This window comes from Phoenix dactylifera, chromosome 5 (assembly GCF_009389715.1).
Source record: "Phoenix dactylifera cultivar Barhee BC4 chromosome 5, palm_55x_up_171113_PBpolish2nd_filt_p, whole genome shotgun sequence".
In the NCBI taxonomy this organism is placed as follows: Eukaryota; Viridiplantae; Streptophyta; class Magnoliopsida; order Arecales; family Arecaceae; genus Phoenix; species Phoenix dactylifera.
In genome coordinates this window covers 10,243,282-10,270,772 of record NC_052396.1, presented here as the reverse complement: position 1 = coordinate 10,270,772, position 27,491 = coordinate 10,243,282, and the positions used below count along the sequence as shown (strand labels likewise).

The 27,491-nt window shown below is 36.8% G+C and overlaps 1 protein-coding gene across 8 annotated transcripts; it reads left to right on the top strand.

The window, feature by feature from the left end:
- The first annotated feature begins 7,245 nt into the window (after nt 1-7,245).
- LOC120110870 lies at nt 7,246-23,825 on the top strand. 8 transcript variants are annotated; one of them, XM_039126776.1, is made up of 6 exons: nt 7,275-7,369; nt 15,200-15,361; nt 15,866-16,114; nt 21,491-21,578; nt 23,168-23,234; nt 23,367-23,823. In XM_039126776.1, the coding sequence occupies exons 3-6, from the start codon at nt 15,991-15,993 to the stop codon at nt 23,418-23,420; spliced, it is 333 nt and encodes a 110-aa protein (XP_038982704.1). In that variant the 5' UTR covers nt 7,275-7,369; nt 15,200-15,361; nt 15,866-15,990; the 3' UTR covers nt 23,421-23,823. The 8 variants fall into 8 exon arrangements, with proteins under 8 accessions (XP_038982710.1, XP_038982703.1, XP_038982704.1 ...); XM_039126778.1 differs by having other exon boundaries at nt 7,283-7,369; nt 15,237-15,361; XM_039126779.1 differs by lacking the exon at nt 15,200-15,361 and adding an exon at nt 8,251-8,430 and having other exon boundaries at nt 7,284-7,369.
- Nucleotides 23,826-27,491: the final 3,666 nt, after the last annotated feature.

The following is a 27,491-nucleotide window of genomic DNA, read 5'->3' as shown; positions in this document are numbered from 1 at the left end:
ATTGGAAATATGGTCGGAGCTTTCGAGATGAAATGATGAGGATGTAGACTATCTTCTCTAGCTTGGAGTATCTGTTCTTGGCATTGCGGAGAACCCAACTTTTATAGTAGGTCGGTTTCTAGCCTCGCTCTTCCTGAACTAGAACCTAACTCACAGCGGTGGAAGAGATGGCAAGGTGCAGGTAGAGCATCTCTCCGACCATATTTTGTGAGAAGAGGCGATGAGCTAAGGTATTTCTTCAGCTGAATGAAGGCCTCTTGACATTCTTCGGTCCATTAGAAGTCATTTGGGTGTTTTAGGGCCCTGAAGAAGGAGAGGCAGCACTCCGCCGATCTGGAGACGAACCTTGCAAGTGTGGCGACCCGTCCAGTCTGGCATTGGACTTTTATAATGGTCTTCGAGGGTTGCATCTGTTGCACTATTCGGATCTTCTCTAGGTTTGCCTCGATGTCTCGTTGCGTCACCATGAATCCCAAAAATTTCTCTGAGGTGACCCCGAAGGCGCACTTTGACAGATTGAGCTTCATCCAGTACTTTCTGAGAGTTGCAAAGTCTTCTCTATGTCGGTGATGTGCTGCTCCGGTTTCTGACTTTTTACGAGCATATCATCCACATATACCTCTATATTTTGGCTGATCTGCTCCTTGAAGATTTTATTGATGAGACATTGTAGGTGGCCCTGGCATTCTTTAAGCCAAAGGGCATATCTTGTAGCAGTAGAGGCCTTTGTCGGTAAGAAAAGCCATCTTCTTCTTGTCCTTGAGGGCCATTGGGATTTGGTTGTACCTAGAGAAAGCATCCCTGAAGGTCATAGTGTCCCGAGGTGGCATCCACGAGTTGATCTATCCTTAGGAGGGAGAAGCTGACTTTTGGATAGGCCTTGTTCAGGTTAGTGTAGTCGATGCAAACTCGCCACTTTCTGTTAGCTTTTCTGATAAGCACGACATTAGCCAGCCAGTCAAGGTAGCTTACTTCGTGCACAAAGTCGACCTTTAGTATCTTGTCAACTTCCTGGTTGATAACCTACTGTCTTTTCCATAGCATAGTTTCTTTTCTTCTATTGCACAAGTCGACCAGAAAAAGACATTTGTATTGGTGCAAAGAAAGCTGATCACTTTGGCTTGGTTTTCTTTACTCAAACTAGAGCCAATTTGGACTGTCTGGTCAGGATCGTCTTCTCATAAGGGAATCGGCACCAACTCCTTGGTTGGTTCTCCTCATTGTTCCTTCATCTCATCCCTTGTATTGAGTCTCTCAAATTATAGAGTTTTCCTTAGCCTCTTTTCTTTGAGAGTGGCCATGTATCATTGGCAAGCCACGACCTGGTTGCCTCGGATTTCTTCGACCCCCCAGCTCGTGGGGAATCACATGAGCAAATGGTAGGTGGACACCACAGCACGAAAAGCATTTAGGCTGGGGCAGCCTAAGATCGTGTTGTAAGCAGAGGGAGTCAAACCACAAGGAAGTCCAGTCCTAAAGTGTTGCTCTGGGGCTCTTGTCCCATGGTGACTGACAGATTGATCATGCCTTCAACGAGAACTAAATCCCGGAGAGCCAACCAGGGGCGTGTTGACCTTTCGGAGTTGCTTAGTAGGTAGTCTCATTCTTTGGAAAGCATTATAGAATAACAAATCGGCCGAGCTTTCATTATTAACAAGTATTCTCTTTACATCATATTTTGCGATAGTAAGAAAAATAACTACAATGTCATCTTGAAGAGTCTGAACCCCTCCTAGAAGGTGATGATGTCTCTTGTGCTTAGCCTCTTGAGGGACTCAACTACCCGAGGCACCTGGGACCTTGGCGGGACCACCAAAAATGGTGTTGATGACCTCGATGGTCGGTTGATTGTCGATTAGCTTCGAGGGTGGTGGACCAGAGAAGGAAGCAGGAGCTTCTCGGCCATGCCTAGCATGGACGTACCAACCCTACTGCCTGCGTCAAATGAGAACCTCAATCTCGTCTTTGAGCTGGAGACACTCCTCGGTGTCATGGCCATGGTCCCAGTGGAAACGACATTACTTGTTCTTGTTCTTGTTGAATATCACGACCTTCATCCAATGAGCGGGTTGCAGGTAGCCTCAGCCTTCGATTTTCATGAGTATCTGGATCCTTAGGGTGGTAAGAGGGGTGTACCTCTTGAACTTCCAAGGAGGGCACTTTGGGCTGTTGCGGGCCTCTCTCATGCCAAGATGAGACACTCCTTGTTCTCTTCGCTCCTCGCGTTTCCTCTTGGTTTCTTAGGGGGTCTCTCGCCAGCAGACTCGCGGCAAGAGGCCATGGCTTTCTTGGGCATTGACATACTTGTTGGCTTGTGCCAACATTTCGGCGAAATCGATGGAGAAGTGCTTCTCTAGGGAGAAGAGGAAGCTTGATGGCTGCAGGCCACTCTTCATTGCAAACATCGACCGACTAATTTAGGTCGCGAACCTCCAGAGTGGCCGTATTAAAGCGACTGGCATTATTTTATGAGGGATTCTCTTTCTTTTGCTTGATGCTGAGTAGCGTATCTAAGTCACAGTGTCGTCTTTGGCTGGAGATGAAGAGCACCACAAAGAGGTGGGTGAGCTTTCTAAAGGAGTGGATTAGACTCATGCCGAAGCCCGGAGAACCAGAACTGAGGCCGTCTTGTGAAGGGTCGTAGGAAATGCCTGCAAAGCATAATGTCGGTGACTTCATGCAGTATTATGAGAGCTTTTGAAGTTCTCAAGGTGGCTTCAAGAGATCTAAGGTGTCGTCGTACGACTCTACTTGAGGTATCTTGAACCGATGTGGGATCGTTCATCTATGATCTGACGAGAGAAGGAGGCTCCGAGGAGAAGTTGAGGTCGTTGCTGGCCCTCAGAGTTTGCCCTTTAAGGGCTTGAATCTAGCAATCTATTTTTCTCGACCCTCCTATTGAGGTCGACACCCCCAAGCGAGATGGGGGCTCCATGAAACGAAGAGGCAAGAGGCTCTAAACCAAAGTCTCTGTTAGGATGAGGAGGCTTGGAGTGCGTCATCTTTCATTCTACGCGGGGTCGCTCCACCCGATGTGCCAACTCTAACGCAACCGCTCGAAATTTCGGTCCTTAGAGCAGTGGCTGTCTTGGGTACAATGTTCGAGCACCGCCATTTCTAATGGTTGTTGCAAAAAAGAGAAATTTCTACGTGGTGTGCCTGGTGATTGAGAATGGGGGTTGCGCTAGTTGTGTTTCGGTTGGACTGGTCCAGGCCATGCCATTGTTTGCTACTGGCCATGGTCCACCACGGTCAATGTCCGCACCTGTTGAGTAAGCAGGTTAAACTATTCATTATCTACAGGCACGGTGGGCCGCTCCAGTGGAGCAGGTTCGAGGCTCTACAACGACCCTTGGGAGGTTGGAGCGCGGTGTTACGAAGCATGCAATGCGCCGAGGGTTCTTTAAGATTTCATGCTGGTTGTTTCTTTCTTCGGTTGATGTTGATGTAGCTGGGGGATGAGCCCTCCTTCTAGCGCCAATCTATTGTCATGAATTCAAGCTGAGGTGGGAGTGCAGCTCGGACGACCTTGAAGTCGACTGGAGATGAACTAAGCAGGCTAGTTGAGGTGTCGGGTGCTATCTCCTCCACTGGGTGGCCTACAAGAGATTCGCTTGCCAGAAAGTTTTCGGCAAAAAATCCTCCGATGCCTAAGTCAGAACAATAAGGCAATAGTATAGAAAGGAGAGAGTTTCGGCAGAAGGTCGCTCTGTGAGTAGGGTTGCATGTATATTATGTACCTGAGGTCTCTCGGGTTGCTTCTCTTATATAGAAAAGTCAATTTGTCATTACCTAGGATGACGTGGCGTGCAATGATGGCTAAGCAATGGCTGATGGTACGACCACAATATGGGGTGCTAGTGTACGCGGGTAGAGTGCACTAGTGGGGTGCAGAATGTGATGCCTCCGTGATTGTTTGGGCCGAGAAGTTAATATTGGATAGTCGGCTGCTCGGCTATGGCCGAGATAGTTCCTTTCGGCTTATATCTGAGGTAAAGGGGGAGCTCAATATTTATATTTTCGGCTTACCCAATGTTTTCTCCATCTATCCCTTCGCTGTTTCTTAACTTTCTGGAATGTTTTGATTAGGAAAATATTTATATTTTTTGAACTATATATCTAGTCTTATATCGTAAAAGTGCACCAAACAAAATTTCAATATATTGACTCAATAAAAAATCAAAACCTTTCCCTAACCTTGTGTTATCTATATAATTTGATTACATATTTGATCCTTCCCAATCTAACCTAACATTGACCTAACCAACCCTAGCTTAGCTTAAGACGAGGCCCAACCTAAGTCTAGCTTAGGTCGACATGTGTTGGGAAATTGAAATCAAGGAATAATGATGCCGCAAACTTCTTTTTCCTCTTTGTACAATTAAATGGATATCACTCACCAAGCAACAATAATCTCCACATAAGCAATTATCAAGAAAAAGAATCAAGCAATCGACAAATAAGAGGCAACATAATTTTTTTAACATAGAAAATCCTTCGGTGTGAAGAAAAACTAGGGCACCTAGTCCAGCCAAAAAAATCCAATATTTAATATAATGGGATTATAGTAGGCTCTCTCGTTCAACTAGAGGCTACATAAATATTATAAAGATTGAATCTTGGCTTCCACAATAAGAACTTTCATCACCAATAAGGCAAATTTCAATAATAAACCAAAAAATAGAGGATAGATCTCACCAAGTGTTGATGCTTGAAATAATCAATGGAGAAGACTTTTCAAAGATCCAAATCGTTCATCCTATAGCTCTCAATACTGGGAACAACATACTAAATTTTCATCCAAATTCGGATAAAATTAACTATCTGATCATTCGACAAAGTAGCACCCTTTTATTTCTCTTCTTTTTTTCCGTTTTCTTAACATAAATCTATTTATTATTAACTAACACAAGTATGTAATAGATTGAAATTGTTGCTTAAAATTGGAATCGATTGAAACTCTCCTTGGTTGTCAGCCATCTGATCATCATTTATGGATCACAAGTACATATAAAAAAAGATTTTGAGGAAAAAATAAAAAGAAAAAAGAAATATATGCTCTACTATTTTTTTTTTTTTTTTGGGTAGCATGCTTTATTTGATTTGGATTTTAGATCTATAAGCTGGTTAGAAAAGGACAAGCAAATTATAGTATTAGATACTTGGCTAGCCAGGATATGCTGCCAAATTCCTTAGCTCAAATTTGATCAGGTCATCAGAACACCCTCTTCTGAATGCAAATTCTTTGGAGCTCAAGAATATCTACCATAGGGCACGAGGATATAGTCAAATTGTGCCCAAAGCACCAATTCAAAATATGTGGATTATGGCTGCAAATTTGCTGGTTTAGCTCGTGATCCAACCCAATTTCAGCCTGATAAGGTCCAATCCGATCAATATTTGATGATTTATGGGTTGGGACGTGTTCAAAATTGGACATGATCTAAATCCTAGGTCCAGTTTAGATCTTGTATTTTGTTAACTCGATCTGCTCTAATCGGGATATCTTCGAAGTCTAATTTGGATCAACAAAAAATAGGCTCGACCCAACCCAAAGTGGATCCTGACCCAAAAGCCCTAATTATATAAATCTTCCTCCTCTTCAGTTTAAATATCTTTTCCAATCCATTAAAAAGACTCTCATTTCAATTAATTCCTCATTTTCATCTCAACAACTACATCTCCTCTTATCAATTTTTACTTTAATTGTATTTAAACATTCATATTTCAACATTTGTTTCGGTAGATTCTTATTCATAATGCTTTCAAGCATATTAATATATACTTTAAAAATCATAGTTTGTAAATTAAAAATAATTAATTGCTTGGATGAAATTAAAAGCTTTGAACAAAAATTGAAGTTTAAGTTGGTACTTTTTAGTTCTATTTAATTTTTTAGTAATTTTATATTTAATTATGAATTATTATATTTTAGTTGTAAAAGAGTAGATAGATGCTAAATTACAAATCCAACTTGATTTAGTCTTGAGGTTGAACATTTCAGGTTGGATTCAGGTTATATCTGACTTTGCTTTGACTCGAATGATTTAGATCTAAAATTATTTTTATGGACCCGATCTAACTCGACTTGATCAGCTAATGAGTTGGATCCAAATCCAAAATTATTATTTAAATATGACATCAGATTTTAATGGAGTGCTTAGCCTAGTCCAACCAGATCCATTTGCAGCTTTAATGTGGATATAGAATGCGTTTAGTACCACCGCTGGAATGATACCCACGCAATGCACGAGAAGATAATAAAAATTGAAATATAATTTAATGATAATAGAAGAATAATAAGAACTTGAAAAATAAAATAAAAATATATATTCAAATAAAATATATTTAATACTTATTGAAAATGTTATGTCAGTATCCCATTAACAAAAAGATTGGCAATAATGAAAAAAGAAAACTTGTTAAACATAATAATGAATGTTTGTAGTAGCATAGAAAAAAATATATGCTTATATTAAGATATCTAATCTTTTTGGATTTGATGCAGCATATTTTGTTTCCTTCTCTTTTGAACTTAAGCAGCCGTTTTTGTTTTGATTGGAGCGTTCATCTTACAATTATTTCAACCTAAAAAAAATAGAGAAAAAATTAGTAATGTGTATATGATTTAAATAAATAAGTAGAACAATTATATAGTTGTAATATTTTGTTACACTGATTATGCTAGGTAATAAGCTATGGAAGATAATGAGTTTCTTCAAAGTGATCCATTTGAAATATGCCACAAACAACCCAGTTAGATTTTGCAAATAAAGAGTTATTGTTTTTTAACAAATTATTCTAGCTTTACTAATCCGAACTCCTATAACATGGACACAAACACTATATTAATATAATTATTACCATAAAATATTAGAAGATACTATAGTTGAAATATCTTTAAGTATAGATTGTAGAGTTTGTCATGAGATTTTGTTATAAAAATTTCAGCATTTTTATCAAAAAATAGTTAAAGCGCACAGAAATTTATATTTTTTGAACTGTTTTTTAAATATTTTCTATTTATATTCCAAAATGTTTTCCTTTCCTTTTCTGCATTCAAGCGGTTGCTTTCCCTTTTTTCCTAGATTTGCATGATTTTAAGATTTTTTTTTTTTTGTGCTGATAAAGAGTTTGAAAAAAACCCCCCAAAAGTCCACATTGTATACTCATGCTTGGATATTTTTTGTTGGATATTTTTTTTCTGAAGTTCGTTTTTTTTATCTTTTTTTTATATATTTTTTTTTGAATTTTGAAGAGGGCTCTGACTTCCTCTCCCCTCCGTTGAAGTGCTATAAATCCCTTCTCTTCTTCTCCTCTCATTCCTCATTTGAGGAAGGTTAAGAGAGTCCAACGCCAGCCACCCTAGGTATGGACTCTTTTTCTCCTCCCCCTCCCCCTCCCCTTCGTTCCCCTTCGAGAAATCTCTTCATCCAATTATAAATTCCGAGTCGGATTCCTCGATTCGGAGAAGGAAATGTCGAATTATCATCAGATTTTAACATACTGATCGTTATCCGATCTCAGAAAAAGGTCAATTTGTCCTCTATGTTCCTTTTTCTGAGAGCAGTTCAATTGAATCGATGGATCCTTTTGGCCTGTTCTCCGGGGTTTTCTCCATTACTTAATTTTGGTGATTTCGACGTGGGGTTGATGTAATTCAGTTACTCTTTGCTACCCTTCTTTTATTTATTAATTTTTTTTTGATAAACTTTATTCGGTTATTGTTTCTTATCTGTTTTTTATCAGTGTCCAACAGCGATGCCAAGTTATTTTTTATATGTAAATTCTCAATTAAGTCATGCTTTGGTTGTTATCATCGAAGGTCTTATATCATGTATTTGGGCTAGGGTTAGGATGACCAGACCTCATCATTCTTTTTTTTTCTTTTCCTTATGGTACTCTTGAGTTGGTTTATTTGTTTCTGGATGAATCCTGGTTGCCATCTAGGAAAAAAGGTCTTAGCTTGAATATTGAACATTTGTCTCACTGACTCGAGGATTATTTACTAGTATGTATGTTATGTAATTTGGCTAGTTTATCAGATTTTATATATCTGTAGAAGGTGGTCAATAGAGTTTTTTCAAATAAAACAAAGATGATATTCTGACTAGTGTAAAGATAATGATCTGATGATTTTTGTTGTGTGTTAAACATTTTAATTGCACTTATGACTGGCTAGGAAGCATAAGATTGTGATTCAATTGATTGGAATCTTATTTTAAGAACGATCATTTGTATTTAATACAGAGTTCTTCAGTGAAAAGTTTAAGATGGGGGATATTATTAATAAATGTTACACATCGAGATCGCAAATCAGAAAGTTGGCATTGCGATATTTCTACTAGAGGATTGTATCCTAAGCTGTGCATTTTCAAGGGAAAGAAAACAAATTTCAGGAGCTCTGATAGCATCCTTTATGTTTAGCAGGTGACTCAAGCTTTAACTTAGTTGAGTTCTGAGTAAGCACAATTTTCACCTTAATCCTTATACACTCTGGCCCTTTTGAGCATGGTTTGGTTAATCTTAATATTGATTTGTTTGTTTGGAATGTTTCCCCTGGATTGCTATTGGATTTCTTGCGACCTCTAAGGTTGCATGCCACTTTGTCCGCATACTAACTTTCTGTCTATTGAACTTTTGGTATGATGGAAGGCTTGGGACATAGGTTGAAGGATGTTGAATGTATGTCTAGATAGATAATGTGGCAATGGGCATCATCAAGGGCCAATATGATTACGATAATTTAGGTATCATCATGGAGGACAAGGTCATCCTTGTGGGTTTCTTTGTACAGTTTGAGTACTAAAATTTTTGAGTCTGAAGGCGACTTAGTTGCACGCTAGTTGGCAAATGAGGATTTAAGAGGACCCTTCTTGTGTGTGTTCATTGTTTTATTTCAAAAAGACCTATGCAGAGGGGTCAGGTGTACCTGAGAGCTTCATTGTCAAAAAAGAAAACAAAGGACGTAGCATGATAAACTCAAAATATTAGCTATTTGAATGCTTCACGAGATCTTTCAGGTTTTCATTAGGTGTTAGTTATTTTGCTTGCATTCATGGTGAGGAGGATCTTTCCTTATTCAAGCTTTTAGCTGCTTGTGTTCGCACATGATTTAACATCTAAATTTTCACTAAAGGACTCTTATGATTTTTCTTTTAATTGTTTTTCAAATTCTAAGCTCCAAAGAATGCTTTTAGATATCTTGTGACCATTATTCCTTGGTTCCTAATAACCAAATATAACATACAATATATGTTGTATGTTATTCTCCATGGTCACATGAACTTAGTTGCATATGTTTTTCTACTCGCTAATTGGTTTTCTAGGTTTCAAGCCAAGGACTAAATTGCCAGTTCCTGTGACCACAAGCATGGGTTGACGAGGTATGTACCACATCGTGCTGGCCACATGCCTAGCCATGTACCATACCAGGTCTCATGGTAAACTTAGTGGCTCCCTATTACTGCATGACAGTCAGTCATGCACCAGCATGGACTGATGTAGATTTACGTGGATCCGTGAGTGATACGTAATCCGTATTGTGTCTATATCTTGCTGGCATGGTCATTGTCCTATGGCTTGACCTGCAAGATACATTAGTTCATGGTGTAAGCGTACATTTTCAATGCTTACCCTTACTAAGGTACTCAGAACAACCTTGTGTTTAAAATTTCTTTAAATCTGGTGGGCTGTATCTGTTTCATAAATCTGGCACAATCTAGTTGGATAACAATTGCCAGTTCTCATTTTAGGCAAAAGGAGGAGGAAATGATCTGTTGGAGGTTTTTCTTGAGAAACATGGAAGGAGGAGCCACCGAAAGTAAATTATTCACTACCCAAAACTTGGACCCAGAATCTCCTCCAAGTGGAGGAATTATATCTGTATTGCAGGGTTTGCTTAATAATAGCCTGATACTATATTTGCAAAATATGACATGGTATTGCGAGTCATAATTTTTATATTCAAATGAGAAGGTGATACTTGCTGTATAGATATTGCATAGAATTGAAAATGGAAAAGTATGTTAGAGCTAAAATTTATGTAAAAATATGAGATTGTTTGTTTTTATGTCATTTTTCCACCTTTCCTTTTTTTATGTGCAAAAATGATCTAGAATTTCCACCTAGGAACTCTAGTAGTTGCTTAGCACCTTCTAAGAAATATGCCTAATTTTCAAGTATGCCATAGTTTTATTTGTTAAAAATATAACCGCAAACTCCATATTATGTCTTTCAAGGAGATAGTAACGTATGATGAAGCCATCCAAGCAAATATTTAATAGTTAACCTTATTTGGCATTCTTTCATATAACATACTATATCTATCTCTATCTGGTAATTACTAAAATTTAAAAATTATGCTAGGAAAAAATAAGAGTGATTCTCCAAAGGTGTCAGCATTTTCTTAATGAAAAGGAAAGGTGGTTAAAATAATGTGAAAACAAATAAATCATTTGATAATGCTATATTAGTTTTTAGCTCTTAAAGACTTTTTGGTTTTTCATCTTGATGCATTAAAAACAATATGTCATGTATCACTATATCGCTTGTATATGCTAATGATTCATATATTATTTGTATTAAATTTCTCTGAGATTTCTTACATATCTAATTTCAAGTCATTTTTAATTTAATCCTACATCATACTATTTCTTTTTTTCCTCTTAAAACCCTAGGTCTAGCAACCAGAAAACTTTAAATAAAAGATATAAAAATAGTATGAATTTAGTTTGATTAGTAATAAACAGCCATAAGAATAAGAATTGACAAGCATTAGCCCAAATAGGGGTGCAAATGAGCTGAACAGCCCACGAGTTACTTGAGCTAGACTCAAGTCTAAGCTCGAGTTGACTCGATTACTACTAACTTGAGTCCAGCCCGAGTAACAAAATATTTGGCTCAAAGGCTAGCAAATGTTGTCAAGTATATATATTTTTAATAATATTATATTTTATTTATAATATAATTATTAATTTAATATTTAAAAATATAATATTTATTTTTTAATCTGACCTAACATCTAACTTTAAATCGTATTTTTTAATTATGACTAAGGCTGAAGTTCAAGCTCGAATATGGCTCAGTTGATATTAGAGTTAAGTCGATCTCGAGTGTTGCTTCTTTTTGATCGAGTCGAGTTGGAGCTTGGATAACAAGGCTTGGTCAATCTTAAGTCGAGTTTCGAGCCTGAGTATTTTGAATCGAGTCAAGTTTGAGCATCTAACTACTCGATTCGGCTCGGCTCAATTGTGCCCCTAAGCCCAGGTACATAGCCTAAGGTTAACGGAATTATGAAAAAGTTTGAATCATTAAAACTGAACTTGTTTTGGTTGACGCTTAACTTGAGATCAATCATATATAAGATTGGTATGGGATACCTGTTTAATGCAACATTTAGTGAGAGAGAGGCTAAAATTGTAACCTTATAGACAAACTGGTGGGAGGAAAACATGTGCAAGTAAGGTCATGCAACTTGGAAGCATAATGTAAATCACATATAATAAGGCTACTAATAATCAGGTAGAACTATATTATTTGGCTTAAATCCTGATATTTTGACAACATTTTTAGACAGAACTCCAGGACCCTTTAGTTTCCTTTAACTAATGTGTATATCTTGGATTGTGTATGGACATGGTCGCCTAGTAGCTTGAACAAAGGCAGCTCCTTCTTTCCATGAACTTTGGTAAAAATGGAATTATGAGGAAAATTTGTGGCAGGTAGGCAGAAGTCAGAAACATGATATGATTATTTATTGAATGAAATCTTGGAGAGGCTTATGGTCATATTTGATACAATGTTTTAGGACTTGTGCCATCAAAGTGGCCCCCATCTCTTGACATGAAGGTAAAGCTTTAGAAAGATGGACCAAATATAACAGTTGGAGGTCCTTTTAGCTTCATAGCAAAGCCTCCAATCACATCAATAAAGTGTAGAACTACGGTTTGATATGGAGCAAGAGTCAAGCAACTATAATGTCCCTGGATATAAAAATAAAAGGCACCATGAAATGAAAGCAAAAAGGCTAAAAAAGTGAAATCAGGCAGGGTATTCGAAAGAGTTAAAAAAGGGACTACAAATGTTTCAGTGCAAATACATAGCTGCGATATCTTGATAGTGAATCCAACAACATAAGATCAAATAAATATTCCCACAACAAATTTGAAATTCCGTGATTTACGAATCACATATGAACTCCAAGTCAAGATAGACTGAACTCAACAAATCTTGGTTGCAGAAAAGGCCTGAGATATATTCACAAAGCTTACCTGTCCAGTAATTGGCTGGTCAGTCAAGGTTGAGGGATCTGTTCCTGCAAATTAAGAAATTGCAGGCCACAAAATTCAGCTAGACATGCTGCTGTGCAAGAGAAGTCTCCAGATTGAATTTGAGGGAGCTCGGACAAGAGAAAACCAACGAAATAGTGCTTCTACACTATTCCGATAGTAACAGGGCAGTCCTTGGACAAATACTTGGCAAGAATCCATTCCTCAGATTGATATGATAGCTGCAGGATAGAAAGTGGATAGGCTGAGGATTAGAAACTTTCAATCAATATGATCATCTGGTAGACCGCCAGCAACCAACCTGTTGCTGATCTCTTTGTTTAGCATCTTATATCAGCAGGTTGCCAGATTGAAGTGCTATCGTACTCCTCGGGCAATGATAAGACAGTTTGATGAGTACATTGACAATTTGGCACTCTGGTGAAATTTGATGGTGAGCAGAGATGATGACAGCTGATCGGGATGGCTCGGATTTTATAATTCTTGAGTAAAGAGCTTGGAAAGGAAAGCATGAAGCATGCATTCCATGAACTAGGGTAGTAGCCCAAAAATGCATGCCTGTGCTGGCGTGCACACACATACATATATGCATACATATACATATACATAAATACATGCAATACATTAACTATGGTGGTAAGATACTAACCACTGTATATAAGAATGGTGATTGTCTTAATACATATTATATTCCTATTTAACTTTAGTAAATGTCCAACAAAACAAACCCTAGGTGGGTAAAGTTGACATTTGATTATAAAGTGCTGTAATCATTTGATGCTTGTGTGACTTCGGAAAATTTTATAGAACACCAGCAAGGTTGGAAATGGTGTGCAGATTGGTATCTTAGGCAGCCTAGTCTTGCCTGTTTATAAGGTGTGTGAGATAGAGGTTGGTATGTTCAGGTGAACATGTGGTACATCTTGAGTGGGAAAGGTTGAAAGGACTACTACTTTGAGTCAGGCTTAAGAGATGGACCAAGATAGAATAGAGGGTTTGAGAACTGATCGAGGTAGCTGGCTAACCAAGGTAGTGAGGCCATCTTTTTTTCCTTTTCAACCATCAGCATTAAACTATTTATCTCTTAATGCTTGTTATGAACAAACTGGCTGCTAATAGTTTAGTCTGATTTTGTTTTATAGTTCTTATTGATTGATGTGATGTTAGCATTTTAAGATAAAAACTTGGGAAAATTCTAGATTGGATTTATGGAGGATGACAATTATGGACGATAGGACGGTAATATTTAGTTGAACCAAAATATCTGGAGTAAGAATAATTGGAATTGGTGTCTCAATCAATTGGATTACAGAGAAAATCTAGAGTATGCAAATTCATTATGTGTGATTATTCAGTAAATGAATAGAGCAGTTAATTACATGGAAATAATCAAACTAGAAATATTGTATGCAGCTGGAATTATGAATAGTCTAGAAGATGCAACCTTCCTCATCAGAAACGAGAGTTTAGAGGTGTAATGCCGCAAAACCAGGACGAGGGAGTAGAAATGAACGTACCAGTACAAGCTTAAGCTAAAATAATGGAAAAGAGAGTGAGGTGATTTTTTTCATGTACATAGAAGACCACAGTAGGCACCATTTAAAAGAGATCTAACCTTCTCAAACAGAGGATTTTGAATATTGTCAAACGTTAGAAGAGAACTGAAACATTTTAGTCTTTTTTTCGAAAGATACTTCTGATGGGCCTGAAACTCATAGGGTTATTGTAACGAATGGCTGAAGAAATCTACTTGAACTCTGGAATCAATCCATTTGTCAACTGTTTTGCATGGTTTCGGTTTTTAATTAGTATTCATTTCATATGAGGTTTAAAACTCATTTTTGACTTCAATCTTATTGGGCTTGTATAGTTTCAGTTTTGACATTTTTAGCAGTTTCGCTCGAAATTTCAAGAGATTGGTCAAAAAATTCAGAAAATTTTCAAAACAGGGAGAAAAATAAAATAAGTCAAGAAAACTTTGTTATATAGAGATTTTTTCCATGTAGCGTCAGCAGTTTTAGGCCGAAGCTAATATTGGATACAAATAAAGTTTATAAAATTAATGGGCTTTTGTTATTTGAATGCTATATCATTTACTTTTTGAACTTCAGTTGTTGAAAATTTATCATACTTATCAACTTTGACCTTTCAATGATGCCTACTGCATTCAATTCTTGATCATTTCATTCAAGTAGATTTCAAAAATATAATGAATTTTGATTTTCTCCTCATTATTTTTAAAGTCAAATGATTGTAAAATATGTAGTTATAGAATGTTACATTTGCTTTGTTCACAAGGAGAAGCCATTACTATTTAGTTGTTTGCATTAGTCTTCGTATTATAATATGGGTCGGTCAGTCCTGACTGAAACTAGACAAAGGCACTGAAATTAGACTGAAATCCAGAACTAGGGGCTAGTTTCAGTTTGATCTCGGATCAAACCAATCCATTTTGGGTGAAACTGATTGGTTTGGGCCTAAACTTAAAACCATGGTGTTGAAGTGTTGTGGACATTTTAGTTGTGGTCAATGCTTGACTATATGTTGCATTATTGTGTTTGTGCTGGTTCCCCTCCAGATATTTTTCTATATTCATATTTTTACTTCATCAAAGTTCCTTTCCAAGTTCGGAGCTGGCAGCTATCTCTAAGGATGTTGATGAATGCAATGGCGTAACAGAGGTTCTTCTTGAAGTTGATTCAGTTGTTCTCATTATTGGAGTTTCTATTAGTTGCTAGACAACTTTTTTGTTTGTGTTTCTTATATCATATAACATAGAAAAAATATATGTATCAATGTCTCTCTCATTTACCTCCATAACCACCACCAACATGGAAAATATCTTTTTATCTGTATCTCTGGTACTGTTATATAAGATTAAGAAAATATCTTTGTTGCTGTTCTGATAGTTTAGTTCTTTGATGCTGGCTCCATTGGAACACGAAGAAAATCTACTACTCTACATTGACGGGAAGCTTGACAGCCATTTGTGTCTGCTATTCAAATGGGCATTTTGTCATGCTAATGGATTATCTTATTGAAGAGACTCTCTCTTAGCTTATATGGCTTAGGTATCTTTCATGGTTTGAAGTAGATTGCAATACTGTTGTATTTATTTTTCTGTGCAAATGTTGTTCATTTTAGTGAGTTAAGCTACAATTATATGTTAGTTGTCTAGTTTAGATTACACTTCTTTTCATGGTCTGCCGTACCGATCGGTACGGATCCGTACGGGCCGGTACGTACCGGTATCGGACGGAACCGGTACAGTACAGCTATATTTTTCGGTTCCGACTATTCGTAATCTATACCGGACGGTACCAGCTGTACCGAACTGGTATCGGTCCGTACCGACCGGCTCGTACCGACCTCAAATTTTTTTGGCTTTTGGCCCGAACCAGCCGAACCGGTACAGTACCGGTTCGGTTCGGTAAGGTACGGATACCGTACTGGTACCGATGCCCACCGGTACGTCGGTATGGTCGGTACAGCGGACCTTGCTTCTTTTAGTATTGTGCTTATGAGCAGTTCACATGGGGAGCATCTCTTATTTTGTGTGTCTTTGTACCAAGCAGTTATTTTGTTGGAGTTCCAGCTAAACCTCAATGAATACCAGATTTCATTGAGGACACCCCAAAAGAGGAACACTGGTCGGTTGTCAACCCATTAGAGAAGGCAATGTTCAGCAAGTCTAGGGGCAATGGAGAATAACGGTATCATATCTCACTCTGTTGAGACACAACTATCTTCTGGTCCAACTACTATCAATAAAGATGGAAACTTTGCAGAGGAAAATGGCAGCAATGGTTCATTTATCAACCAAGGTTGATCTCTCTTGTTATGCACTTGATGTAGAAAATGCCATCTTTTCTTAGCATTTATAATTGTAGATTTTAAGATTAGTTACATTAAATTTTAGACAAATTCCTAGTAAAAGAGTGAACCAATGCCTGATTTGTAGTTTACACTATCTTTGCATTTTCCTTCTTTGGGTTTTAGGAGTTGTCCGGATGCTATTTTTATAGTTTGATTACTGATACTAGGCATCGAGCATCTTGATCTCATGTTGCTTCCTGCATGCTTATGAAGTTGGACCCTTAAGCTGTATCTGTGTTACCCAGGCCCTTCAATTTAGCCTAAATACCTGCATTCAATAGTTAAACATGGATGGTTGTATGAAACTTGGTTAGGACTATATAAGAAAAAAATCTTACATGTTGAAAGGTTCTGACACTTAAACATGCATGTCCATCCAGCACATTTTGAACCTGAGTCCATGTAACATAGGGTTTTGTTGGTTTGTGAATCAAAAAAGTTGGGTTATCTGGGTTAAGTGGAGTGACTTGGGAACTTTCTCTACTAGGCCCTTCAGCAGTCAAGAAGACCTTTACACTTTTTGCCTAGCTTTCATAAATCAACCAATTGACCTAATGAACCACTCCAATATGAGATTGCGTAGACAACTTCAAGCAGTTGAAAATGATGTAAAGCTTTTGATTACAAGTGCGCAGGATAGCATGTTGATAACATGAGAACAAATCATTAAAGAAACATGTTAAATCTTTCTATTGCTAAAGAGCTACTAGTTTATTCTTATCTTGAACATTCTCCGATAGCAACAAAGCCCGCTTTAAATGCTGTTTAATCTAGATAACTTTCTTGTGCTGACTAGATTAACATTTAGACATGGTCAATTATCACATGTTCATTACAGCCTCTCTGCTTTAATTGCATATGTGCATGCTTGGTGACACAACAGATTTGAATTTTCATTTGCGTAGAGATCTGTTAGAGTTTCTAACTCTTCAGGATTAAATGTGTTTTTTTACCTATAAACTATACTAGACTACTATCATTTCATTGTACAAAAATTATTCTGATTCCTTCAAGCTTTTCAAATTGTTCCATAAATATAATTTTTTAAAAGAAATTGATGCAATAAGAAGCTATTGGCAATGTTGTGCATACCATATGATTTTTTTTATTTGTTTGGTCCAACGTCTACTGTGTTGGTACCAGGTGCCGTACTAGTTGCTCGGCGGCATGGGTTGGTACGGTCCTACGCCATGCCGTTCCGGCCCTATACCGATCCAGTAGAGGCGGGGGAGAGGGAGAATGGGAGAGAGGAAAAGAGAGAGAGCCGGCAAAAGCCGAAGAGCCGCGAAGGCGGGGCTCCGCCTTCAATCTCCTGTTTTGTTCGAAATAGGGGCCCTGAGGGGGCCTTTTTATTTTTGAAAATTTTAATTGAAAGTCGGCAAACCCATTGACTTTAAGTGAAGTCAACTTTAACTTAAAATTCACAAAAATAAAAGGGCCTCATTCGGCCTCCGCCTCTTCCGCACGGAGGCTCCCTAGGCTCCACCGGCCGGCCTTTCTCCTCCTTCCTCTCCCTCTCCCTCCCTCCCCCGCTCTCTTTCTCTTTTTCTTTTTTTCCTTCTTCTTCCCTTCCGGCGATGGAGTTTCGGTTTCGTTGCTAAAACTGTCTCAGTCCGCCGCCGGAACGGCTCGGGACGCCCCGAATCGGACGGTTCGGGATGATTCCGCCGACCATGGTTTGGTCCTTTGGGTATGATTCACCAAATTAGTTCTTACACAACAATAAAGTGGAATGTTGCTAAATGCAAGCATTGCCTATTTTACAAAATTTGCAGGGACACATATGTTTAGTATAGAGATCATTATTAACTGTAGCACTCCGTACTGCTTGATTCGGGATGTATCGAACTAAACCAATGAGGAACCGGAATGGTTTGCCTTGTTGGCTCAGAACCGTTCGATTAAATCCTCCCATGAGTCCCACTATCCGATTAAGGCCCGATTCAGTTAAAAAATATCACCTCTGGTTCGGTAAACCCCCCTCCCCCTCTCTCTAGGGTTTTCCTTGACCTTCCCTGTTCCTTCTTCACTTCCTCCCTCCCTCCCTCCCTCTTCCTCTCCTTCCCTCTCTCCGCTAGGGTTAGGGTTTAACCTCCGCCCTCCTCCTTTCCCTCCCTCCCCCTCTCTCTCTCTTCCTCTCTCCTTTTCTCCCTCTCCCCCTCCTTGTTTTTGGTACTCCTTGGAATAGCATGTTATGGACCCATACCATGCTGAACCGGTTGCTGGCGGTACACCCTCCAGTACCGGTTGAACAAACCTTGATAAAAATTTTCTTAAATTGATTTGGCACAAAAAAATCGACTTCTTACCTCATGAACTTGACTCATGTATTTGTGGGGTATCTCCTTATAATGTCTCCGAAGTCTTTTTGTTGTTTTTTGAATGTGTTTAGGTGTCTCTCTTTTGCTCATTGATTTGATCCGGTGTTGGACAAGTTGGACACCCTTTCAATATGTTTTATTCTTCAGTTTCTCATATGTGGAATGATTACATTTCTTACTTGCTGATGCAATAAATGGTGACCTTCTTTAGTATGTTTTATCTCTCTTTGCTTATGAAGGTTAAGTGTAAATAAAACCTCTTTGATGATATTCATAAGAAAGCCAAGTTGGTTCCTCATTTGCGACTTCTGATATTGTTCGTCTTGTTATTGTTGAGTCCGTTGAGAAAGTTCTTGTTTTAGGTGTAAACCAGGTAAAGAAGTAGGTTTGTGCTCAGCATCTATTATCTACTTTGAATCTACCAATCATGAAGATTTTGAATGTTCACTTGCACAGAGAAAATATAAACAGATGTATAATTGTTATCCAATTTCAAATTGTCTTCCTGCTCTCTTGTTCGGATTTTTATGTCTACTAATAAGTTTATCTGTAGATTTTTCAAAGGAACAAAGCGGATGATACTTAAGGAAATTAATGCTTCACCTATCTAAAACTATAACACACTCTCAGGGGATAGGGCCTATGAGCCTCCAGCCCTACCTTTTGTTCTCCATCCATATGTATTTAGACTTCTCTGCAAGCACCTCTCTGGGGGACTCTTGGGCCACATTTTGTCCAAACAATCTTGACCAGCTGGATCATGGGATCATGACCAGCCATCATATGCTCCTTGATGGGGGGTTTTGCTGTGTTAATTAAGCAGTCACAGAAAACAACCAATCCTATCCAACTCATCTATGCCTGAAAACTTTAATGAAGGTTTTTTTTTTTACTATCTATATCAGTTGAATATCAAAATTGCAGAAATATTAGCAAAAGACCATTATAAAGTTGTTATAACAACTTTATTTTTTTTCTTAGCTTGACTACTTCAGTGCCTATGCATAGGCTTCCAGTGAATACTGATAGTCAAGATCTTTTTTTTCTTAATTATACATATTGGCAATTGATAGATAAACTGATCTATTTTTCATGTACAGCTCTCACTGGCCTTAATTTGGGGTGTAAGTGGCCCAGATTGTGTAAAGAGATGTTGACAGTGACTTACTACCATTTGGGAAGTCAATGACCAAATAGTTTATTGTGCACTTTATCTAAAAGGTTTTCACGTATAGTTGCAGGGGTGTATGTTAAGTCATTTGTTCTTATCTTTTCTTCACTTAGTGCACTTTATTATAGCTCTTTTGCCCTAATGTACGCTAACAGAATAGTTTGTGTGCAGCTACCTATCATATACTCAATTTTTCCTACTATCTTCTTTGATCCTCCATTCATACATTACTTAAGAAAGGCTCGACTTTTAGATAGGAGTTCACCTAATTTATCATACTACTTGCATGGTTTGTATAGTGTTTCACAACTCAATCAACAATCATCCTCCCAGTATCCCATTTATATTCTGTATATGTATTTTTTCCTCCTAACATTAATTTTTTACTTGTTATACAATCCCAAACATATGAGAAATCAATAATATAATCCTTTGATTGGACAAACTGTAAAATCTTGTGGTGTCATTGATTATAAGCAAATCTGCTATCCACTTTTGATGCAGTGTTAAGCTTTTGGATGTCAAAATATGATACCTAGTTTAGACAATTTTAAGCCTTTTAAACACATTTGCTACATATCTCTGCATGTTATTGTATGCCCGAGTTTTCCACATATACATCTTTCTTTCAACAATTACCTTCTTCTTGAACTTTTGCTTTTTTACTTCTGTCATCCTCTCCTTACATTTAACTTCACTTTTTGTCATCCCTCTTTGTATATCTCTATAATTGTCACTACCCAATTTACAATTAACATCTATTAGAGAAACACTGGTCTAATTTTAATAGTCTTAGGGTTTTCTCAAGCCTTCATTTTTCTTTATGCAACCATTGTTCCCTTCAGGAGTTAAAACATTATAGGAGGATTCTAATGTTCCTAAATGATAAAAGGCTGTAGTTAAGGAGCATTTTGTTCTTCTACGTGCTAATATGTGAGAGCTTGCCTTCTCCAACACTGTTCAGGGAAGGTGTTATTATTTGTTGATGGTTCAACTAAGCAATACAAAGCTCGAATGGTGGTGAATTGTTTACTTAAGGGCATGGCATAGATTATGAAAATGGTTATTTATGGTGTGCAAGATTTTTATTCAAATATTGAATGTTGTGGTTATGTGGTTTAATAGCCCCTCTTCTAGGTGAATTGAAGAGAGCTTATGTCATAAGGATTTATATGAGATCGACATGTCCCAGTGTCATTCTCTACAGGTTTGAAAACTGATTATGATCAGGACCATCTTCCTTTCAATGCCTTTTAATTAAGGCAAGGATTTTAAATTTTAATTACAAACCTAATCTTGTGCTGGAATATATGATATTTTGCTCAAAACCCATCCTTCCCTTAGCAACGTTTGAAGAAAGGAGAGGAGAATGGCATTTCGCGGACTCTTCCTTTCTTTTTGTTTATAGGATGGCCCAAATCAGCCCGAACCGATCTAAAGTGCTTTCGACTGCGTAGAACTTGATTTGGGCTGGTTCACAGCAGTTCCTGAACTGAGAGGCTAAACAAACTTGGTTCCACACATATGTTCGGATTTACACACCCCAAACCAGGTGGATCGGGTTGGTTTGACAGACCCTCATGCTAAGGTTGAAGTGTTTATTCATGTAAAAATAATAATATGTCATGGATGTAAAAGATTAATTGTACACAATTAGGAGGTCTCTATTAAACTTAACATTTAAATATTTATGCTTCTATATATGGCCCATTTTATAGCTTATCCGAACCATTTAAAATAATATTCTTTCTATTTTTGCATTTTACTACTTGAAAATATGAAACTCTGCCCTTAAAATTGTTTGAGAGTAATATTCAATATATATCTTGCAGCTGCTATAGATTGGAACGAGATAAGAAGAGAATGGGTTGGTGATCTATCAAAGAAATCTCATAGACCACCAAGAGAACCAATAATGAGGTTAGGATTTCTTTAACATTTGCAATTTGCTCTTTGAGCATTTTTATTACAATGACCACAATATTAATCTTCTAATTTATGTTTGATAGTTTAATGCCTTTTATTGTCAAATCTGTAGCAGCCTTTTTTTTATATACAAGAATAGAACTTTGCCAACTTTTCTTCTCATTTTCATATTGCGGGTGTAACAGTATCACCATTATCTGACTTGTATATAATATCCTTTTGGTGTGCCATATCTTCGTTTTTGTAATATCAGATAGGCCAAAACCCTCATAAGCAACCTCAAATTTGGTCGAGTTTAACTAAGAAATACAGTTTGATTGTTAAATGGTGTGTGAACAAATTAATAATTTTGATTTCCCACCATTCATTCTGCATTAGTTATGCCTTGGAAACATTTAAAATTTTATCCATGTGTATGCACATTTATGAATTTAAATTTCAAGTCAGATATTTTGGTAATTTCATTAATTATAATTAGATGCATCGAAAATGTCAGGCACATGGTAAATGATGAATTTGATGCATGGGTGCAATTACTTGTTCGTTTTGTTATAAATGCATGGAGATAAAGACTAGGGCTGTTAAGGTTTAACCCTTTATGTAGAACCCTAATACACCCCACGTGCATCATAACCCTATGCATATCTAGTTTAATGTACTATAGGAAAGTATTGGTCTGGAAGTTATTCTTTTTTCTTAACAAAAGCTGCCATTAATATTTTAGTAAAATTATATTTGAAGCATATTCTCATGACATATCAGTTTAAATATTAGAAAAATTGTGTCCAATTGCTTAACTGCCTCCCTCATACTTAAATATTAATTTTTCTCATCTCTTTGCAAACTTTACTTTAATGGATTCATTTGGATTAGACTCTAGAGAAGAGTTGTCAAGTAAATTAGGTGCCCCTATAGATGTGAAAGTCTACATATAATCATAGGTCAGTGAGGTATTTTGAAGTCACACCTATGACACTGAAGGGTTGACAAGACTTCCATTTGCTAATTCTTGTCGAACAAAACATTATGTTCATAATGCTAACCATAGTAAAATGAATCCTTTAAATATCTTAGAGTAAATTACAAAAATCTTCCTGAGATTAGGGATAAGTTACACTTACAACCAATAATATGAAAAATCTATGCTTACTCCCCCCTGAGATTTATTTTTATCCAATACTTTAACTCATAACTTAACACGACACTAGCCAAACCATTAACTTTAAATGCGACCTAAAGACTATGTTAGAAAAAAATTTAAAAATGACCAAAATAACCTTATGTGACACAACAACTACCGAAGGACATAAGAAAATGTATATATCCTTCTCCTCACTCTGGGGCAATTTTGATTTTTCACATGAGGTAAACAAATTCACTAACGCCGTTAATTTAACAGAGCGTAAGTGTAGGTTTTACAAACTATTCAGTGTAAGTGTAATAAATATAAACCTCAGAGAATTTTTATAATTTACTCAATATATTAATATGTTATTTCTACAGTTTAATTCTTTATAATTAAATTTATACTTCTTACTGTTTTGTTTCCTCATAGCTTGTCTATTCTTGATTCTTCCTTGTAGCTGGTGCATAACTTATGATGATCTACTTTCAATCAATCAACCTTTCCCACAACCAATCCCTTTATCTGTAAGTTCTGTCACTACTCTCAGAACCCATCACTTCCCTGCTATTGTGTATTAAACATGCTTAGTCTGGTATGGGTTTCATATGTAGGATTTCCTGATTGTTAAATGTCATCTAACTTTAAGACCTTTGCAGGAGATGGTAGATTTTTTAGTTGACATTTGGCATGAAGAAGGGCTTTATGATTAGAGGAGGACCCTCATTGCAGCAGTAACATGGGTTTAGTCATGGAAATCAAGTAGGGATTACTCATCAAAAGCATTTAGACAAAAAATTTTATTGTGTAAAACTAGCATAATTTTGACTTCAGCATTTAACCTAAACCCTATTGACATTGGAAGCTGTTGAATGAGGATAGCAAGTACCTGTGAGTTAATGTCATCTTTTATGCCTTGGTAGTATTTCGGGCAAAAGGGCCATCTTATCAGCATGTCATTCTGTTAGAATTAGACCCTCAACTCGGTAAACATCAAAAACAAACATTTTGTGCTATTGGTATTGAGTGTTTTCTGTTATTTTAACAGATTTCCAATTGTATGGCCTACATAGACTTCACCAAGGATAATTCTAAAACGATAGATTACTGGCATTTGGATATGGATGCATTTGTGTTATTAGAATCTTAATTGCATTGAATGGCAAAATGGCCTTGGGAGACTGGTTGAGAATATAAACTACAGACTCGAGGTTACATAACCTGGTGTCACAAAAGAGGGTTTTGTGATTGGATAAATGTTTTTTTGATGGAGTTTTCATTGAATGTGTAAACAAACTTGAACCTACTAATCATGTTTGAATTTTCTTTCCTCCATCTGAACTTTAAAAGATCAAGTGGATCTTACTATATTCTTGGACCTATTTGATTATAGTTTAAAGTTTCTTTTGGTCTGAGTAGTTAGCCTTGATAATGGGTGGAGTTAAAGAGTGTAGATATGAAAGCACAAAAAAAAGTGATGTCCAGCCTTATAGCTTCTACTTTTGATTGATTTGCTACCCTTTCTATGGAGGATCTTTCTCTATATATGATGGGTTATCCAAATTCAAAATTTAAACCATTGAACATGACCTATACTAAATAAATGCATATAAACCAAAATTTATATTTTTAATTGGTCTTAAACCTAAATATCAAGTAGGTGTGACAATGGATAGTTTTAATATAATGCTAGTAAATTTAAATTTGCCCATACTGTAATATGTGTATATCATGATCTATAATATACTTTTCAATTCATGTACCTTATCATGTATTTTACCATACTAATATAATTGATATCATTTATTTTTGTACTAACTTGATGCATAGGTTAGAACTTACCAATATATATTCTGCAGCTTGGGTACCTAATGACTTTTTGTAGTGTAGATTATGTTTAACGAATTCGGATGCTCAATTTGGATTGTGTATGATTAATTTTAAAATTGTTAATTCAAGATGTTAAAATAGAGTGTAGTCCAACTCAATTACACGTGCTTATGTATGCGTGCACATGCTTACATACATGAGTTGGATTGCATATTTTATGTTATTCCTTAAAAAAGAAGTTAATGGTTCTAAATTAATGATAGACTATCCAAATCAGAATCCAAATAGTTGAACATGATCTATACTATAAAATCTGCATAGAAATTAAAATTCGTGTGTTTTGGTAATCTCTAACATAATCATTAAGTGGGTATGAAAATAGATGGGTTTCATAGCATGATACTGTATTTTACTATAATTTAATTATCAAAAACTAATAACTTCAAATTTATCTATATTGTAAGAGTATAGATCATTATCTACAAAGTGGTGCATATGTACATACATGGCTTGGATTACATACTTTATATTATTCCTTGAAACAGAAGTTAATAGTTCAAAATTAATGATAGACTATCCAAATCAAAATCTAAACCATCGAACATGATCTACTCTATAAAAAATTGTTAAGAAATCAAAATTCGTGTGCTTTGCCAATCTCTAACATAATCATTAAGTGGGTTTCAAAATGGATGATTTTAATAGCATGATAGGATATTTTACCACAATCTAATTATTGATTAGAAGTATAGGTTAGAAATGGATGTTAACTTTTTTACAAGAAGTATAGATTGTAAATCATCAGTATATGAATCATAGTTTATAGACATTTTTTGTAATGTAGGTTATGTTCAATGGTTTGGATTTTTGATTTGAATGACTTATGATTGCTGTTGAAATGGTTAACTCTTTCTACAAGAAGTTAATGTAAAATGTGTAGCCCAATATGTATGCCTGTATGGATGGATGGACGGATGTTGAAGGTCTTACAAAGTCCTTCGCCGATGATTCAAGCAGTTGGATATGATTTATTTTCTCCAAATTACTTATATACCAAAAATTATATGATTGGAAGGCTCTTAATGTTATTAAAAATCTAAACAGTAAGGTTCGCCGTTTCGGTACCGGATCCGTACTCGTGTCCTACTAGCACAGTGCCGGTATGGTGCTGTATCGGCACGCTACTCGTACTGGGTATCAGTACCGGTTATGCCTCCTACCATTATCGGCAAGCCACTCGTACTAGGTATTGATACCGGTTATGCCTCGTACTGTCCAATTCGGGCTGCTATAGCATACCATGCTGAATAGTCTGCATAATATAAATTATACATATTGTTTTTAATCACTTGATGTGTAGGCTAAGGATCTCTAAATCATATGATTTTTGGTGTGAAAGCAGTTTAGAAGTAATATATCACATCCATTCGGATCAATGGGGGATCTCTATCATCTAATATAGATCTGATCAAATCTGAGTAGAGATTCACTCTATTGTAGCCCAGTCTGGTTCTCTCTCTGTATACATATTATATGTATGCAGATATGTAGAGAGAGAAAGAGAGAGAGAGGCTAGGATCCTCTCTTTTTGTGTGTGAACAATATATCTAAATGTTTGGTGCAACTATAATGTATGTATACAATTCATGCTTTATGTATGCATGTCATGACCATTTGTGTGGCAGCACTGCTGTGATTTTGTGACCTCGTGTGCCACACGGTGTAGTGTGCTGCATGGTCATGTACAGTTATGGCCATCCCACCATACTTCGATGTGATTGACGAACCGGCCCTCTCCAATTCCATGCCCAACTGGAGAGGATCCAGACTCCCTTTATATTTAGTTCAGATTATTTTGCCATCCAAAAACATAAATAATCTAATCGATATACATCTTTGACGTCCAAGTTTATATCGAACCCATATGTACGTCGTACTCCCATCCCTTTAGTAAATTCTTTCCTTTCTGATATGCATGAAACTTGGAGACCTCTATACTCTTCTCACAAACCATCTCTCTGCTTCATAGATTGTTGAAGCAGAAGGAACTCTAGTATATGAAACAGGTCTTGAAGCGTGAATTAACACTGTCCTTAAGCGAATTTTGCTCTACTATGTTGCTGTTGGTGATCCAGCAAATTCGCTCCAGGATACAACAAAACCAAATAGAATTCTAGCCAGCAAAACTAGGATTCCCCAGAACAACGAAAATGAAAAATTTATGAAGAAGAAGTTATATCAATTTGGGAAGGATATTGGCAATTTATAACTCTGAAATAAACTCTGAACCAACACAACCTTTGGAATAGCGCCTGTTCAAAATATAACTGCTAGTGCAGTTATTTTATGCAAAACGGATATAAACTGCCAATATAAATTTTATTTTACACGTGCACATGCCAAGTGCCAAGTGCCAATCTTTGATAATATAATATTGGCTTTTCCTCCACAACTTCCCACCAAAAAGTTACTTTAGCATGTGTAGGATTTGAATGCTTATTAAGCTATCTAAAAAACTCTACACAAGCAATGTGAGACTAAAACCCCACTCAACATTACAAACTATTAAAGGAAGGAGACTTCCAATAATCCCCCACCTTACCTTCTCTGTTTAATGAATTGATAGAAACTCTGCAGTTCAATGTCCAAAAAGGTGAACAAATGCATTCTCTCTCTCCTCTCTCTCCTTCTTTTAGTTAGGTAATTTCACATAACTTAGGTTTTACCTCTGGCTCCCTCTCTCACTGGGAAGCCTTAGATTGGATGGAAACCTGTATTAGCCATGGCCTGTATTTCCTGCTCTTAATTCATTTTGCTATTTTCCCCTATATTATGAACAGATGACATGGCTCTTGAGATCCAAAACAAGGGACTATAGTTTGATTCATAAACAACTAATGCTTGCCATTTTAGTACTTCTCGATTTTGCTTGATTCCAAATTGCTTCATCAATC

Bases quoted from the DNA above. Each gene is read 5' to 3' on its own strand.
- LOC120110870 (XM_039126775.1), top strand. From the start codon at position 15,991: ATGGAGAATAACGGTATCATATCTCACTCTGTTGAGACACAACTATCT. The intron at 16,115-21,490 runs GTTGATCTCTCT...TATATCTTGCAG, and splicing joins TGGTTCATTTATCAACCAAG to CTGCTATAGATTGGAACGAG. The intron at 21,579-23,167 runs GTTAGGATTTCT...TCTTCCTTGTAG, and splicing joins CCAAGAGAACCAATAATGAG to CTGGTGCATAACTTATGATG.